The following is a 16,493-nucleotide window of genomic DNA, read 5'->3' on the forward strand; positions in this document are numbered from 1 at the left end:
TGAAGGATCAAGGGAAGTTTCTACGAAATTCTGTAGATATTGCTAAATCCTTCTGTATGGTATTTGTATTAGTTTTGGCTCCTGAGAACTATGCGACAGCATGTCTGTTTCCCCATATGCTTGCCAACGTAGTGTATTATTAAAGTTTTTGTTTGTTGCCAATTTGAAAAAAAAAACTGTATCTTGTTGCAGTCTTAATTTGCATTTCTTTTTATAAGTTCTGATGGACATTTTAAAAATATTTAACAGCCACTTGCATTTCATTTTCTGTGAACTGTCCATGTCCTTTGCTCATTTTTCCTGTTCAATGGGTGGTCTTTTCCCTGTCAGTTTGTATGAGTCCTATATATTAAGTATTATGTAACTTTTAACTTTGCTATGGGTTTATTTTTACATGCACAAATTTTATTGAACTTCCTCATCTTTTATGGCTTCTAGATTTTGTGTCACAAAGAACTTGTCCAGTCATTAGATTATTTTTTTTAAGTTTTCTCAGGCTGTTTTTAATTTTTTTAGGGTTTTGTTTTCCATATTCAGAATTTAAATCCATCTAGAATACATTCTGGTATAAGATGTAAGGGACCGATCCAACTGTATCATTTTTTCAGAAAACTATTCCATTGTTCTAATATATTTATTTGAAATGCCATCATTACCTCATACTATATTTCTATGTGTGTTTGAATCTATTTCTGGACATTCTATTCTATTCCATTGGTCTTATAAACACTCTATTATCTATTTATGTGCAAGTACAAGCTGTTTTAAGTACAGTAGAGCTTTTGTTGCTTTTTAATATCTTTCCATTTGGCTCCTGCCCTGCCCAAGCCCCATTAGATTCTCTTTCAGATTATTTCTGGTTATCCAGTTTGTTTATTTTTCCACGTGAACTTTAGAGTCAGCTTCTTAATAACTCAACCCATTCTTTTAGTATTTTTATGAAAATACATTAAATGAATAGAGTAATTTGACAACTATACAAGAACATATTATATCTTTCTACTTGTTTTGTTTTTGTGTTTGTGTATCCCTCAGTATTGTTTTAATGTTTTATTCAGATAGGTCTTTCACATTTCTTTTTAAGTTTGTTCTTAGTATTTTAAAAATATTTTTTCTATTACAGTTTTTTATTCCACCATAGCTTCTGACTGGTTGTTGCTTTTAGGTACCAAGGCTGTTGATTTTTTTTCTAGCTACTTTACTGTCATCTGTAACAGTTTTCCGGTTGATTCTCTTAGTTGGCCAGTATACAATCTTATTCTCTGCAAATGATAACTTTAGTGTTGCTTCTCAGCGTTTGTTTCTTCCTCTGTTTCATTTGTATTGGTTAGTAAGCAATGGCTATTTTAATAGAGCTTTTTTATAGCCCAAAGGGAAAATAGTCTTGATTTTTTTTTCTACTTATAGCCTTAAAATAAATTTAATGAGAAAAACTGTGGGAAAATAAAGCATGACTCTATAATGAATGGGGCAGCATTCACTTTATATAATGGATTATGTTTTCTTTTTTAGTGCCCATTTCTTCCTGCTTTCCCTATCATTTGGACTTTGAAATCCCCATCAGTATTGATCTCAGAAATGTTTGAATGAATGACTGAATAAAGAAATGATCACAAGATGAGCAAATTTATATCAATCTAGTGAAACTGGATGCTCACTCTAAGCATAAAAATAAACAGAGTAGGATATTTTTAAGGAATTCACAGTCCAGTAAGAGAGAGTAAACAAAATACAGTTGAATGTGATATGTTCAGCAGTAGACCATATACAAGATCAAAAGGCAGGATAAAACTGGGAGTGAGTAATTCTTTGGGAAAATCAAGGAAAAAATTCTAGGGGAGATAATCTGAGACAGTTGTAACCAGACACAGGAGTCACAGGGCACAATAAGAGGACTAAGAAAGCATTCTAGGCAGATAAAACAACAGCATGGAGGTCTGAAACAGCTTACAATGTTTGGGTATTTATAAGTTGTTGTTATAGTTGGAGTATAATCTGTGGGAAGAAGTAGGTGGACAGAAAAATAGAAACCTGCATATGAAAAACCATTTATATTAGGCAGGAATTCTCAAAAGAAGTAGGCAGCCAGATCTTATAGAGGAAAATATAGAATCACTTAGAAAAAGCATTTTATAAACTACACTTTCACCCCCACCCCCTCCCCTGGAATGTCAGCACTGCAGAGACTGTGCCTTATCTTCCAGGTGTATTTGGGTAAAGAGTATGAGAACTACTAATGCAGGCACTATGGAGTCAATAAAGTGTGTTAAGAAGGGTATGACATCAGATTTGCCTTTTAGAACATTCCCTTGGATAACAGTTTGAAGGATCCTTGAAGGACTGGGGAGAGGACAGGCTGGGCTCAGGAGAAATCTTTAAAAAGCTATTACAGTAGATAATGAAGCAAGATAATGTAGATCTGGCTACCAAGTGGCAGTGAAGATAATTCAAGGAATACATAGGAAATGGAATTGATAGAACTAAGCAAATGATTGGATATGTAAGGTGCTAGAGAAAAAAGAAAGGAGGTCATCTTTCTCTATTGTTTTTAGCATTTTGACAAAAATAATTATTTGGGAAGGAAGTTGATACTATTTACTAATACAGTATGAACTTCCCACATTAGCTGGTGATTTTGATCTTTGTTTACTGTGACCATAAATATTTCAGAGTTGCTGGTAAGACAAGAATAATCATTTCCTGAGTAGCTCTTGGCTGTCACTCCGAGACATGAAAATGAGTATCACAGTTTGCTATGTCTAGGAATTCCAGTATTATTAATGCCACGATTCTTCTCTAAGGTGTACTGTGTTAGATATATATTAATGTACTTTAATTTTTGTTTCCATACGCTTTAGAATTCATTCAGAGGGCAGCCTTGTGGATGGCCCCGAAGCAAGCCTGATGGAACAGGATAGAACGAACCATGTTGAGGGCAACAGACTGAGTCCATTCCTGATACCATCTTCTTCTCCCATTTGCCAGACAGAACCTCTGGCTATAAAGCTCCAGAATGGAAGCCCATTAACCAAGAGACCTTATCCAGAAGTAAATGGAGACACCAAGTGGCAGTCTTTCAAGAGTTATTATGGAATACCCCACATGAAAGGAAGCCAGAATAGTCGCGTGAGTCCGGACTTTATACAAGAAAGTAGAGGGTATTCCAGATGTTTGCAAAATGGAGGGATAAAACGCACAGTTAGTGAACCTTCTCTCTCTGGGCTCCATCAGAACAAGAAACTGAAACAAGACCAAAAGGCCAATGGAGAAAGAAAGAACTTCGGGGAAAGCCAAGAAAGAAATCCAGGCAAAGGCAGCAGTCAACCAAATGTCTCCGATATGAGTGATAAGAGAGAATCTGTTAGCTCTGCAGCCCAAGAAAATGAAGTTAAAGATTTCACTGGTTTTTCATCACATAACTGCAGTGGATCTGAAAATCCAGAGCTTCAGATTCTGAACCAACAGGAGGGGAAAAATGCTAACTACCATGACAAGAACATTGTATTACTTCTTAAAAATAAGGCAGTGCTAATGCCTAATGGTGCTACAGTTTCTGCCTCTTCCATGGAAAACACACATGGTGAACTCCTGGAAAAAACACTGTCTCAATATTATCCAGATTGTGTTTCCATTGCGGTGCAGAAAACCACATCTCACATACATGCCATTAACAGTCAGGCTACTAATGAGTTGTCCTGTGAGATCACTCACCCATCGCATACCTCAGGGCAGATCAATTTCCCACAGACCTCGAACTCTGAGCTGCCTCCAGAGCCAGCTGCAGTGGTGACTGAGGCCTGTGATGCTGATAGTGCCAGTAAACCAGCTGCAACGCTAGGGACCTGTCCCTTTCAGAAACCAGAACAACGAAAGTCAGTTTTTGAGATATGCCCATCTCCGGCAGAAAACAGTAACATCCAAGGAACCACAAAACTAGTATCTGGTGAAGAATTCTGTTCAGGTTCCAGCAGCAATTTGCAGGCTCCTGGTGGCAGCTCTGAACGGTATTTAAAGCAAAATGAAATGAATGGTGCTTACTTCAAGCAAAGCTCAGTGTTCACTAAGGATTCCTTTTCTGCCACTACCACACCACCACCATCACAACTGCTTCTTCCTCCCCCTCCTCGTCCTCCGCAGGTTCCTCAGCTTCCTTCTGAAGGAAAAAGCACTCTGAATGATGGAGTTTTGGAAGAACACCATCACTACCCCAACCAAAGTAACACAACTCTTTTAAGGGAAGTGAAAATGGAGGGTCAACATGAGGCACCACCATCCCAGAGTCCAACTCCCTCTACACAAGTATCCAACCCCTCTCCGATGCTTCCAGAAAGGCCTCAGAATTATTGTGTTAACAAGAATGACATACGGACTCCAGGGACAATGACGGTTCCATTGTGTTCTGAGGAAACAAGACAACTAGCAGAACATCTCAAACATAACCCACCAATTCTTGGTAGCAGTGGAGATGCACAGGACCACTGCCAGCAGTTGATGGGACACAAAGAGCAAGAGGTCTTCAAGAGTCAAGACAAGGAACAAACACGAGACCCTGTGCTCCCAACACAACCCTATCTGAAACCAGGATGGATTGAATTGAAGGCCCCTCACTATCATCAAGCAGAATCCCATCTAAAATGTAATGAGGCAACCCTGCGGTCAATTCTTCAGTATCAGTCCAACCCCTCCCATCAAATGACCTCCAAACAATACACTGGAAATTCCAAAGTGCCTGGGGGGCTCCCAGGGCAAGCTTACACCCAGAAAATAATGCAACCGGAGCAGAGACCACCAAGGTACCAAGCTGAGATGAACCAAGGGCAGTCTCAAGGTACAGTGGACCAGCATCTCCAGTTCCAAAAACCCTCACTCCAGGTGCACTTCTCCAAAACAGACCCTTCACCCGAAGCTCACAGACAGTCAGTCTGTGCCCTGAGGTGTCATTTCCAACAAAGACCAGATCCCCAAACTGAGAAACTCATGCCACCAACATTAAAACGGCACTTGAATCAACAGGCTTCCGAGACTGACCCATTCTCAAATTCACACCTTTCACAACATAAGCCTCATAAGCAGGCAGCACAAACACAACCATCCCAGACTTCATATCTCTCTCAAAACCAGCAACAGCAGCAAAAACTACAGATGAAGAATAAGGAACAAATGCCCCAGACCTTTTCTCATCCCCAAGGCAACAGTGATCAGCAAAGAGAAGGATCATTCTTTAGCCAGATTAAAACAGAAGAATGCTTTCATGGTGAAGATCAACATTCAAAATCAAGTGAGTTCCAGACTCATAATCCCCAAGTGGGACTGGAGCAAGTGCAAAATATGAATAGTATAAATTCCCCCTATGGTCAGATCTTGAAGTCAAATGCAAACAAAGTGCAGATTTCTTGTTCAAACAATATACACGTAGTTCCAGAAAATAAAGAACAGACTGTAAATTCTGAACTTTTTGCAGGAAACAAGATCCCAAACTTGCATCACATGCAATATTTTCCAAATAATGTGACCCCAAAGCAAGATGTTCTTCACAGGTGCTTTCAAGAACTAGAAGAGAAGCCTCAACAAGCTTCAGTTCTACAGGGATATAAAAATAGAAACCAAGATATGTCTAGTCAACAAGCTGCACAGCTCGCTCAGCAAAGGTACCTGGTGCAAAACCAAGCAAATGCGTTCCCTTTGCCCAATCAGGCAGGAAGTCACATTCAGACCCTGCCCCAGAAGGACATCCAAAAGCATGCTGCTCTAAGGTGGCACCTTTTGCAGAAGCAAGAACAGCAGCAAACACAACAACTCCAAGCCGAGTCTTGCCATAGTCAGATGCAAAGGCCAATTAAGGTCGAACCTGGATCCAAGCCCCACGCCTGTATGCGCCTCATGTCAGCACAGCCAGAAAACAAAATGTGGAAAAAGATACCCAAGCAAGAGATTCCACCTCCGAGCTGTGATAACATGCAGCAGCGGAGCATCCTTGAGACCATGGAGCAGCATCTGAAGCAATTTCAGGTCAAATCATTATTTGACCATAAGGCTCTTACTCTAAAATCACAGAAGCAAGTAAAAGTTGAAATGTCAGGGCCAGTCACAGTTTTAACTAGACAAACCACTGCTGCAGAACTTGATAGCCACACCCCAGCTTTAGAGCAGCAAGCAATGCCTTCCTCAGAAAAGACACCAACCAAAAGAACAGCTGGTTCTGTTCTCAATAATTTTTTAGAGTCACCTTCCAAATTACTAGATACTCCTATAAAAAATTTATTGGATACACCTGTCAAGACTCAGTATGATTTCCCATCATGCAGATGTGTAGGTAAGTGCCAGAAATGTACTGAGACACATGGTGTTTATCCAGAATTAGCAAATTTATCTTCAGATATGGGATTTTTCTTTCTTTTTAAAAATTTGGAGTCTGGCAGCAATTTGTGAAGGCTCATAAAAACCTGAAGCTTACATTTCTTGTCTTTAAATTACAGATGCTTGTGCTGTGCAAGAGAGAACTTCACTTACATTCAATTTTTCAAAAAAATTAAAAAATTGTGCATGCTCATTTGTCCCTCCCTTCAAACCATTTAAAATATAAAGGTATCTGTTTTAGCCTAATCAATCTAGTTAACTCTTTGTATATCATCTCCTGGAGAGATAGCCAGGCAGTAAAAACACCTTGTTAAAATGAGAAAATAACTGCCATATGCAAACTAATGTAGGAGCTTTTAATATTTTTTAATTCAAGATTGAAAGTATTAGTAGTTTTACAAGATTAACTTTTATAATAGATAAGGGGACATTATCATCTTCTGTCTTGGTGACTTAGGGGAAATTTTAATGCCAAAGTTCTGAATATTCATAAAGTTGCCCTTTCTCCGTGTATACATTTGAAACATTGTGTGATTTATATTTGATATTTTCTCTTTAAAAGTTTCATCTTTTTGATAGAAAATATGGTATTTCCCTTTCTTTTTTTAAACAAGCATCTTTTTGTTAAAATTCAAGATGCATGATAGGTCTGTTGGAATAGGGAAACTTTTTGCTGATTGATGCAGTTATATATATATATATATAAAGATCTTAATTATAGCTACTCAGCTTGGATACAGTAGAAGACATTTGTAAAAACCAGCGTTCGACTAATGTGGCTAATGGTCCACCCACTTTATGTTATTCCTCTTAAAATGGGACACTCCACATTTTATAGAAGGATGGAGGGAAGATCCATACTGCCCCTTTGTGTGTGGGTAATATTATTGCCTCACTGGCCTAATGTGCCACACATGTCATAGACAACATTGGGTAAGTTATACTCATCTTCACACGCTTCTCCTGTCACACAAACCTTTTTTCCCCACTTTTCATCTTTGATAGTTTACAAGAGCCTCTTCCTTTTATCTGACCCTCTCTTCAATATGTTCTCTCATCATAAGTTCTAAAGTAATACATACAATATGGGTCTGGATTGAATGTTCTTATTTTCAAAACAGAGTAATCGAATACTGTGGGGAAACGAGAGGAGAAAAAGGTATCTTGACAATAAACTGAACAAAATCCTGGGGGTGAGGTAGGACAGGAAATTTTATTTTTAATCTTTTAACATCCAAATAACAGGCAGGCATCTAGTAAGCTGTAATTTTTTTTCTTCAGTTTAAAAAATTGAACTGTAGTTGATATTACATATAATATATTCTAATTCCCTCACTGTCTATTTAGTTCCACTTACTTGATTTAAAATAATTCCTTATCCCATATCTGAAATGCAATTTAATATATTTTTATCCAACAGGCAGAATGGACATATACTTAATTATTTGGCACATTTTCTAACAGATTAGTCCATCAGTTTACTCATTTTAAAGAAAAAAAATGTTTAAAGTCACATTTAGGACCCTTAATGTACAGGTGGGGGATAAGCTTTGTGGATGTAGCCTTTATATTTAGTATAATTGAGGTCTAAAATAATAATCTTCTATTATCTCAACAGAGCAAATTATTGAAAAAGATGAAGGTCCTTTTTATACCCATCTAGGAGCAGGTCCTAATGTGGCAGCTATTAGAGAAATCATGGAAGAAAGGTAATTAACGCAAAGGCACAGGGCAGATTAACGTTTATCCTTTTGTATATGTCAGAATTTTTCCAGCTTTCACATACAAAGCAGTAAACAATTGTAAATTGAGTAATTATTAGTAGGCTTAGCTATTCCAGGGTTGCCAACACTACACACTGCTATTCACCAGAGAGTCACAATATTTGACAGGACTAATAGTCTGCAAGCTGGCATAGGCTGCCCACTTTGAGATGGATGCCAGAAAACCCAGGCATGAACAAGAACCAGCCAGCCAGCCTGCCAGGCACAAGGGTGCTGGCACAGGCTGCAAAGAGAGCGCCCACTCTGGTTTTCCCACTTGATGATAAAAAAGGAAAAGGGGGGAAAGGTGGTATAAGAAAGGAACCATTGAGTTAAATTCACCTAGAGTTATAAATGAGTAGTTATCTCCAAGGAAGTTGTCCATTAGTATGAGCAGAGGGCAAGAGTGATATACTGAATAGAAATAGAGACAGATTCTATTTATAGCTGCATTTTTTTTAACTGTCAGTCATAGGTATGCAAGTACTTACCTGAATCTACACAGTTACTCCTGCATGTCATCTTGCAGACTTGAAGACTGTTATGAGCAAGATAATCAATGCAGAGAGAGACTTTCATATAGGTATCCACAGCTCTGAGCTGTTATTATGCTAGGGTACCTTTTCTTTAAGAGGTAGGCATTTTTATCATTAAAATACATTAGGAGACATTCTGGGCAGCAAGGACATATTCCATATCATTGTTGCCTCAAATTCAAATTATTCATTTCTAAATTAGCACATAGAAATTCACTAAATAATCGTCTAGTAGCCTGGCAAAAATAGTGAATTTCCCTAAGTGCCCTCTTTTATTAGCAAGGAGTAAGTAGTGCTTTGGTCATAAGGGAAAATATAATCTATTTCTAGAATTATCCTATATTTTCAAAATTGCTGGATACTGGTTATTTGCCAGCCTTTTAAAAAATGAGAGATTCTTAGAGAAACATTCCTAACTAAAATCTTACGATTCCCCAAGTTTTAAAATAACTAAATGTAGTAAAGGACAAATAGTACGTATCTTAGAAGACTGAATTTAACAAACTTTAAAAAGTTTTGTGCTTTGTGAAATTATGTATAAAAATAAGCTTTCCCATTATTTTTACCCATCATATAATTTCAAAATAGTTCATTACAATTTTCAGTATATTTTGATACTGAAGAAATACAAGGCTTAAAGTCTACTATCCAGTTTGCTTGGCTTAGTTCTGTTTTTTAAAAATAAACTATTCATTTCTCAGGATGTGGCCATAGAGTAAAATTATGCTCAAATGTTCAATATTTTGGTTGCCTCTTAGATTCATTTGCTAATTTTATATGTGTGTGTGTTTCTGTGGATTTCTTTAAGGTTTGGACAGAAGGGTAAAGCTATTAGGATTGAAAGAGTCATCTATACTGGTAAAGAAGGCAAAAGTTCTCAGGGATGTCCTATTGCCAAATGGGTAAGTGTGACTTGACAAGGCCTTTGGTCTTCAGTCTTGGGCATTTTGATTCATTCATCTAACCCTGGGAATTGGGTTATCAGATCAGAGAATCATTTATGCCAGTTGAAAGGAATATTGCTTATATTTATCACGTGTCATCTCTTAAGAAAAAGGCAGATTAGTATAAAATCATGTACAAACTGTATTTAATTGAAAAAATTTAATAGTGAGGAGGAGGTCTGTTCAAGTGCCTGCTAGAAGTGTAATTCTTCCCGGCATGTGAGGAAGACGTCCTTCATCCTTTAAGTACCTGCAGTTAATCTTTTTTTTTTTTTTTTTTTTTTTTTTTGCGTTACGCGGGCCTCTCACTGTTGTGGCCTCTCCCGTTGCGGAGCACAGGCTCCAGACGCGCAGGCTCAGCGGCCATGGCTCACGGGCCCAGCCGCTCTGTGGCATGTGGGATCTTCCCGGACCGGGGCACGAACCTGTGTCCCCTGCATCGGCAGGCGGACTCTCAACCACTGCGCCACCAGAGAAGCCCTGCAGTTAATCTTTATCTTGTCATTTTTGAAGACCTTGAACTTTAAAGTCTTGCTTGTCTTCCATCTAGCTCTGGCTTTAGTGCAGGGAGCATTGTCCCCACTGTACTGGGTCGAGTCTGCTACACCCTGAGTGCTTTGGCATCTCTCCCAGTTCTGACCCCAGGGTAAGCCCCGACGTTATAGATGGGCACCAAGAGGCAAGTTGCAGGTGCTGGTAAATGTCGCCCTAATTGTGACCCAGACTTGAGAAAATATACGGACATCAATCAATGCTCTCATCTGCTGCAAGTGACCCTTGTTTTGTTTTGGTTGGGGTGGTGGGTGTTGGGGTGGAATGGTGACCCGAACAGGTGGTTCGCAGAAGCTGCAGCGAGGAGAAGCTACTGTGCTTGGTGCGCGAGCGAGCTGGCCACACCTGTGAGGCTGCGGTGATTGTGATTCTCATCCTGGTGTGGGAGGGAATCCCACTCTCTCTGGCTGACAAACTGTACTCCGAGCTCACCGAGACACTGAGGAAATATGGCACGCTCACCAATCGTCGGTGTGCCCTGAATGAAGAGTAAGTGCATCCCAGGCCTCTCCTCTCTTTCCACTGCTAGGAAAGCTTAATTGTTGGTTTGAGGGCAGAGAGTTGAAACTGCGTTTTCACATTTACAGAACAGGGATCAAAATGCCTGCTTCACAGCCATGCAGTAGGGACTTGTATTTGCTAATGCTAACATGGATACTTCGAAGCAATTTCATTTACTAATATTCTGTACCTTCGGACAGTGTAGCTGTGAGTTAGAAGCAGCTTGCTGGAAATCTGAGTGTCTGTACCCACAAACTCAACCATACCATAAACCTGAAAATATTTACGTGTCTGCTTACTGCAAGTGACAACTGTTTTGTGTGCCTAGCCACCACATTAGTAAGTATTGACACCACTTCTGTGTAGCAGTATCTGAGACAGTTTGGTGAGAAACTTTAGGATTCCCAGGTCAAGGACTTTACATGTAACAAACATAAAAATACAAGGCTTATTTATAGAAGTTCTGTAGAAACAAACTGATTTTGACTTCATTGCAATCTAGTCCATTATTTCCATAATAATCAAAATCACTTCCACTTTTACTGCTACTAAATAATCAAGAAGTTAGTGGCTATGGATGGGCATTATTTTTGAGGAATATAAAAATTTGGAATAGGAGAGCAAGGTATGCAGTTAAATATATTTAATGCGTCCAAGTGCTGGTATGGTTTTGTTTGTGTTTTTTGTTTTTTAACCTTATCTACCTGCAGGAAGTTTACATCTTCACTTGTAGAAAACTTAATTTTTTTATTTTCCTTCTGCTATGCTATTCTTGTATATCATTAAAAGAATACAGGAAAATTCACAGTGCTGCACTGAAATCCTATGTAGCTATTTTACTCACAGTCGGTACTAAAATAATTTTAATATTGCACTTTTTTCTTAGTTTTTAAAATTTTTTTGGCTGCGTCGGGTCTTAGTTGAGGCATGCGGGATCTTTCGTTGTGGTGCAGGCTTCCCTCTAGTTGTGGCATGCAGGTTTTCTCTTCTCTAGTTGTGGTGCGCGGGCTCCAGGCCACATGAGCTCTGTAGTTCGTGGCATGCAGGGTCTCCCACTGAGGCACGCGAGCTCAGTAGTCACAGCACGCGGGCTTCTCTAGTTGCAGCGCATGGGCTCAGTCACCCCGCGGCATGTGGGATCTTAGTTCCCTGACCAGGGATCGAACCCGCGTCCCCTACATTGGAAGGCGGATTCTTTACCACTGGATCACCAGGGAAGTCCCTGCACTTCTTCCTTTAGTCACCTTTCTTTTGCGTCCACCAAACTACAAAAGAGTTTACTAAGCTTATGGAAATATTGTGCTGCTCACTGCAACAATCCATTGCTAACCAAATTTGTCCTTTTGCTGACTATTACTCTAACTGGTATGGTTTTACTGTATATTAACGTAGGTTCTCCCCCTGGGTCATTGTGGGTGGGTAGGGAGGGTTGCAAATCAACTATAAATAATCTATTTAGGAAAGTTACTTTTCCTATATGAAAGTGTGGCTTGGCTTTCTGTGATAGTTATGATCCCAAAATGTCATGGTGTGTACCTCAAGGCCATCAACCCACTTTTACAAATGATAGGTTGGAAGGTAGAAGTTGCTGATTCATAAGACATGACTCAAACTTGTGATTGACTGCTTTAGGTATAGAGTAATATTCCATTTACCCTAACATCCCTTGTTTCTCCTTTAAAAAATGTATTTAGGTGTCTTTAATCAGAAAGAAAATGAAAGTTAAGGCATCTTGAGCTGATGTTGGTGATAGCATTTTTCTCAGGAATTCAGCGACACTGCCTTGTTTTTGTAAAGCAGACTTCCTCTTAGACTTCGTAGCTGGAATTTATAAACCACCAAAGAACTTCTTGTGAAAATGACATTTGTTTTATTTAAATTTCTTGAAGTTTCTTGCAAACTATATTTCACATTCTTTGTAATTGATTTAATTTTTATTAATATTATACATCTCTGTTATTTTTCCCCAAAGGCTTTTCTTTGATTCCTATAAATGCCATTGTCTGAAATAGAATTTCTTTCTTTACGTCAGATTCTATGTTAAGAACTTTCCTAAATTATGTTATTTTGCATTTGAAAACCATGAATGATGATTGGGCCAAGAAAAATTAAGAAAAATTCATTTGTTTAACTGGTCTAAATAGGGACAAGAACAAAACTATTAAAAGATGTGCTTGGGAGGGCTTCCCTGGTGGTGCAGTGGTTGAGAGTCCGCCTGCCGATGCAGGGGACACGGGTTCGTGCCCCGGTCCGGGAAGATCCCACATGCCACAGAGTGGCTGGGCCCATGAGCCATGGCCGCTGAGCCTGCGCGTCCAGAGCCTGTGCTCCACAACGGGAGAGGCCACAGCAGTGAGAGGCCCACGAACTGTAAAAAAAAAAAAAGATGTGCTTCAAATATTGACATTTTAAAGGCCAATCTGTATACTTTTGCTTAACTTCGTCTATAATTTCAAGGTAAAGTGAGTAATTATTTAGATGACATTCTAGCTTTGAGCTACCTATACTTAGAGCAAGTTTCCAAAAACAAAAAATATACTTGAGGTACATGATTCAAATAGACACTTAACCAATGGCAATAGAGACTTCACTCAGATATAGCTTTTGAAGTTTCTTCTACCCTATAAAATAAGTTTTATTTCTGGCAAAAGTTAAAATTATGATTTTTTTGTGAAGAATGGAGGGTAATCTCAAATTGGGGCTGCTGACTCATTTTTAATATTCAAAGCTGTGGGACCCTCATCACTGAGTTCTTATAAATCCCAGTGCCCACATGCACCATAACCACCCACTGTGAGTCCAGAAAAGAACTCCGAGAGCATCTTCCAGTGGGAAAATCAAAACGGATTTTTACATTTCCTTTGAGCCCGGCCAGCTGTTTCTCCTTTAAAGATTTCCCTTTGAGATTTTTATTTTATGACTAAGCCTAGCCAATAATTTTTTGGCAAGTAAGGGTTATGGGAGTGTATCTGTCATTATAAGGAAGTCAAAGCCAGAAATGTCTCTGCCATGCTGGGTGATATTAAACTTTTAAAGAAACTTTATATTATAAAAATTTTCCAATATACGTAAATGGAGGAGTGCAGTATATTTATCAACATTTTGCCGATACTATTCCGTATATTCTGTGCCCCCACCACTTCCTAACCCCATTCCCACCAGTGTTTTAAAGCAAAACAGAGGCCATATCATCTAAGCTATGTTCACTTCAGTGTGTATCACTAACAGATAAGGACTTTGTTGTTTTACAGTGTTGTGTTAGTTTCTACTGTACAGCAAAGTCAATCAGCTATATGTATACATATAGTCCCTCTTTTTTGGATTTACTTCCCGTTTGGGTCACCACATAGCACTTAGTAGAGTTGCCTGTGCTATACAGTAGGTTCTCATTAGTTATCTGTTTTATACATATTAGTGTATTTAAGTCAATCCCAATCTCCCAATTCATCCCACCCTTTCTTTCCCCACCTTGGTGTCCATATTTTTTTTCTCTATGTCAGTGTCTCTATTTCTGCCTTGCAAAGAGGTTCATCTGTACCATTTTTCTATATTCCACATATATGCACGATTAATACATTATACACATTAATACACGATATTTGTTTTTCTCTTTCTGACTTACTTCACTCTGTATGACAGTCTCTAGGTCCATCCATGTTGCTGCAAATGGCACAATTTTGTTCCTTCTTATGGCTAATATTCCATTGTATATATGTACCACATCTTCTCCATCCATTTCTCTGTTGATGGGCGTTTAGGTTGCTTCCATGACCTGGCTATTGTAAATAGTGCTGCAGTGAACATTGGGGTGCATGTGTCTTTTTGAATCCTGATTTTCTCAGGGTATATGCCCAAGGATTTTTTTTATTTTTATAAACAAAACCTAGTCACAGTGTCATTATCATTCATCTCAAAATTGAGTGATTCTTTTTTTTTTTTTTTTTTTTGTGGTACGCGGGCTTCTCACTGCTGTGGCCTCTCCCGTTGCGGAGCACAGGCTCCGGACGCGCAGGCTCAGCGGCCATGGCGCACGGACCCAGCCGCTCCGCGGCATGTGGGATCTTCCCAAACCGGGGCACGAACCCGTGTCCCCTGCATCAGCAGGCGAACTCTCAACCACTGCGCCACCTGGGAAGCCCGAGTGATTCTTTAATATCATTTAATGTTCAGACCATGTTCAAATTCCCTAATTGGATACTGTTTCCAATGTACACATATATACACATATACATATTAGATATACATATATATAAAGTAAAAAAATATTGACAAAAAGAAAGTCCATATCTTATATTTGATTGAGGGTTTTGAGTAGGTCCCAGTTCATGCCTATTGTCTAGTATAGTTATTGATAGAACTTCCTTTTACTCTCAACAGTGTCCCAGTTTGTAAGATAAAGTATATGATTCACAAGTCTCTTTTACTTTATTATAGTTTCCCCTCTCTTTTTGATGAATTTATTTGTTAAAGAGACTGTGTGATTTGCTTTGTAACATTTCTCACATTCTGGATTTGGCTGTGCACACTTGCTTAACTTGTTACTCTGTCACCAATATCTTCTGTACTCTGGTAGTTAGAGACTTAAATATGTGTGTATACGTGAATGTATATATTAGCAAAATGCTTCATAAGTGGTGATGAAATAATCTTAGTTCTCCACACCCATCAAGAGGGACATAATATCTGCTTTGTTCCATTTATAGTGATGTTATGAGCGTTCAGTTGAGGAGTTGTTAGCTTGATCCACCCATCATAAAGTTTACTAGAAAACGTACCTAATGGTTTAGCATATCCATCGATGATTATTACCTGTTTCCATTAGTTTGCAAATTGATAATTTTCTTATTTTTTAAAGTATAAATTTGTTATGTACATTTAATTTATTTTGCTAGTTTTTCTATTCTTGCATAAGTTTAAATGGCTGATATAATTTTTAGTTTAAATTTTATTTTTTAAAGTATTTACTTATTTATTATTTTTGGCTGCATTGGGTCTTCGTTGCTGTGTGCAGGCTTTCTCTAGTTGAGGTGAGCAGGGGCTACTCTTCATTGCAGTACGTGGGCTTCTTATTGCAGTGGCTTCTCTTGTTGTGGAGCACGGGCTCTAGGCACACAGCTTCAGTAGTTGTGGCACTCAGGCTCAGTAGTTGTGGCGCACAGGCTTAGTTGCTCCGCGGCATGTGGGATCTTCCCGGACCAGGGATCAAACCTGTGTCTCCTGCATTAGCAGGCAGATTCTTAACCACTGTGCCACCAGGGAAGTCCCCCTTTTTTTTTTTTAACAGTTAGAAGTCCAAAGAGGTTGAGAGTGTTTTTAAAAATCTGTTGTATAGGTAAATATTTTGATTACAATTTCTCTGATTTGTTATTTAACCATTAGCCAAATTCTGAGCCATGTTAAAATTAGGCTGCAATGTAAAAATTCTAACAATATTTGAAAGGCCCCTATAAAAATAAAGGTGCCTTTTCAGAAGCCACTTCATATAGGAAATCACCTTGAAGTCATTTTGTTATGTGTGAGTTTTTTCAATTTCTATATAATTCACATACCATAAAATTCACCCTTTTAAAGTATACAATACACTGCATTAGTATATTCACAAAGTTGTACAACATTTTCATCGCTTCCAAAAGGAAACCTCAAAGCCATTAGGCAATCACTTCCCATTCTCCTCCCCCGCTAAATAGCAACTACTAATCAACATTCTGTCTCTATAGATTTGCCTTTTCTGGGCTTTTCATATTAATAGAATCATAAAATATTTAATCTGTCTGGCCTCTTTCACTTAGCATAATATTTTTTTATTTTTATTTTTTTAAATTTTATTGGAGTATAGTTGA

The 16,493-nt window shown here is 38.6% G+C and overlaps 1 protein-coding gene across 2 annotated transcripts in view; it reads left to right on the forward strand.

The window, feature by feature from the left end:
• The window catches only part of TET2 (tet methylcytosine dioxygenase 2), a 139,361-nt gene that overhangs the window by 94,882 nt on the left and 27,986 nt on the right, over positions 1-16,493 (forward strand). For both annotated transcript variants that reach the window (XM_060104438.1, XM_060104447.1), the window contains exons 3-6: positions 2,859-6,313; positions 7,976-8,066; positions 9,465-9,558; positions 10,433-10,641. In XM_060104438.1, the coding sequence (XP_059960421.1) occupies positions 2,905-6,313; positions 7,976-8,066; positions 9,465-9,558; positions 10,433-10,641 (3,803 nt within the window). In that variant the 5' untranslated portion in view covers positions 2,859-2,904. The remainder of the gene's footprint in view (positions 1-2,858; positions 6,314-7,975; positions 8,067-9,464; positions 9,559-10,432; positions 10,642-16,493) is intronic.

Source organism: Mesoplodon densirostris, chromosome 1 (genome assembly GCF_025265405.1).
Source record: "Mesoplodon densirostris isolate mMesDen1 chromosome 1, mMesDen1 primary haplotype, whole genome shotgun sequence".
Lineage (NCBI taxonomy): Eukaryota > Metazoa > Chordata > Mammalia > Artiodactyla > Ziphiidae > Mesoplodon > Mesoplodon densirostris.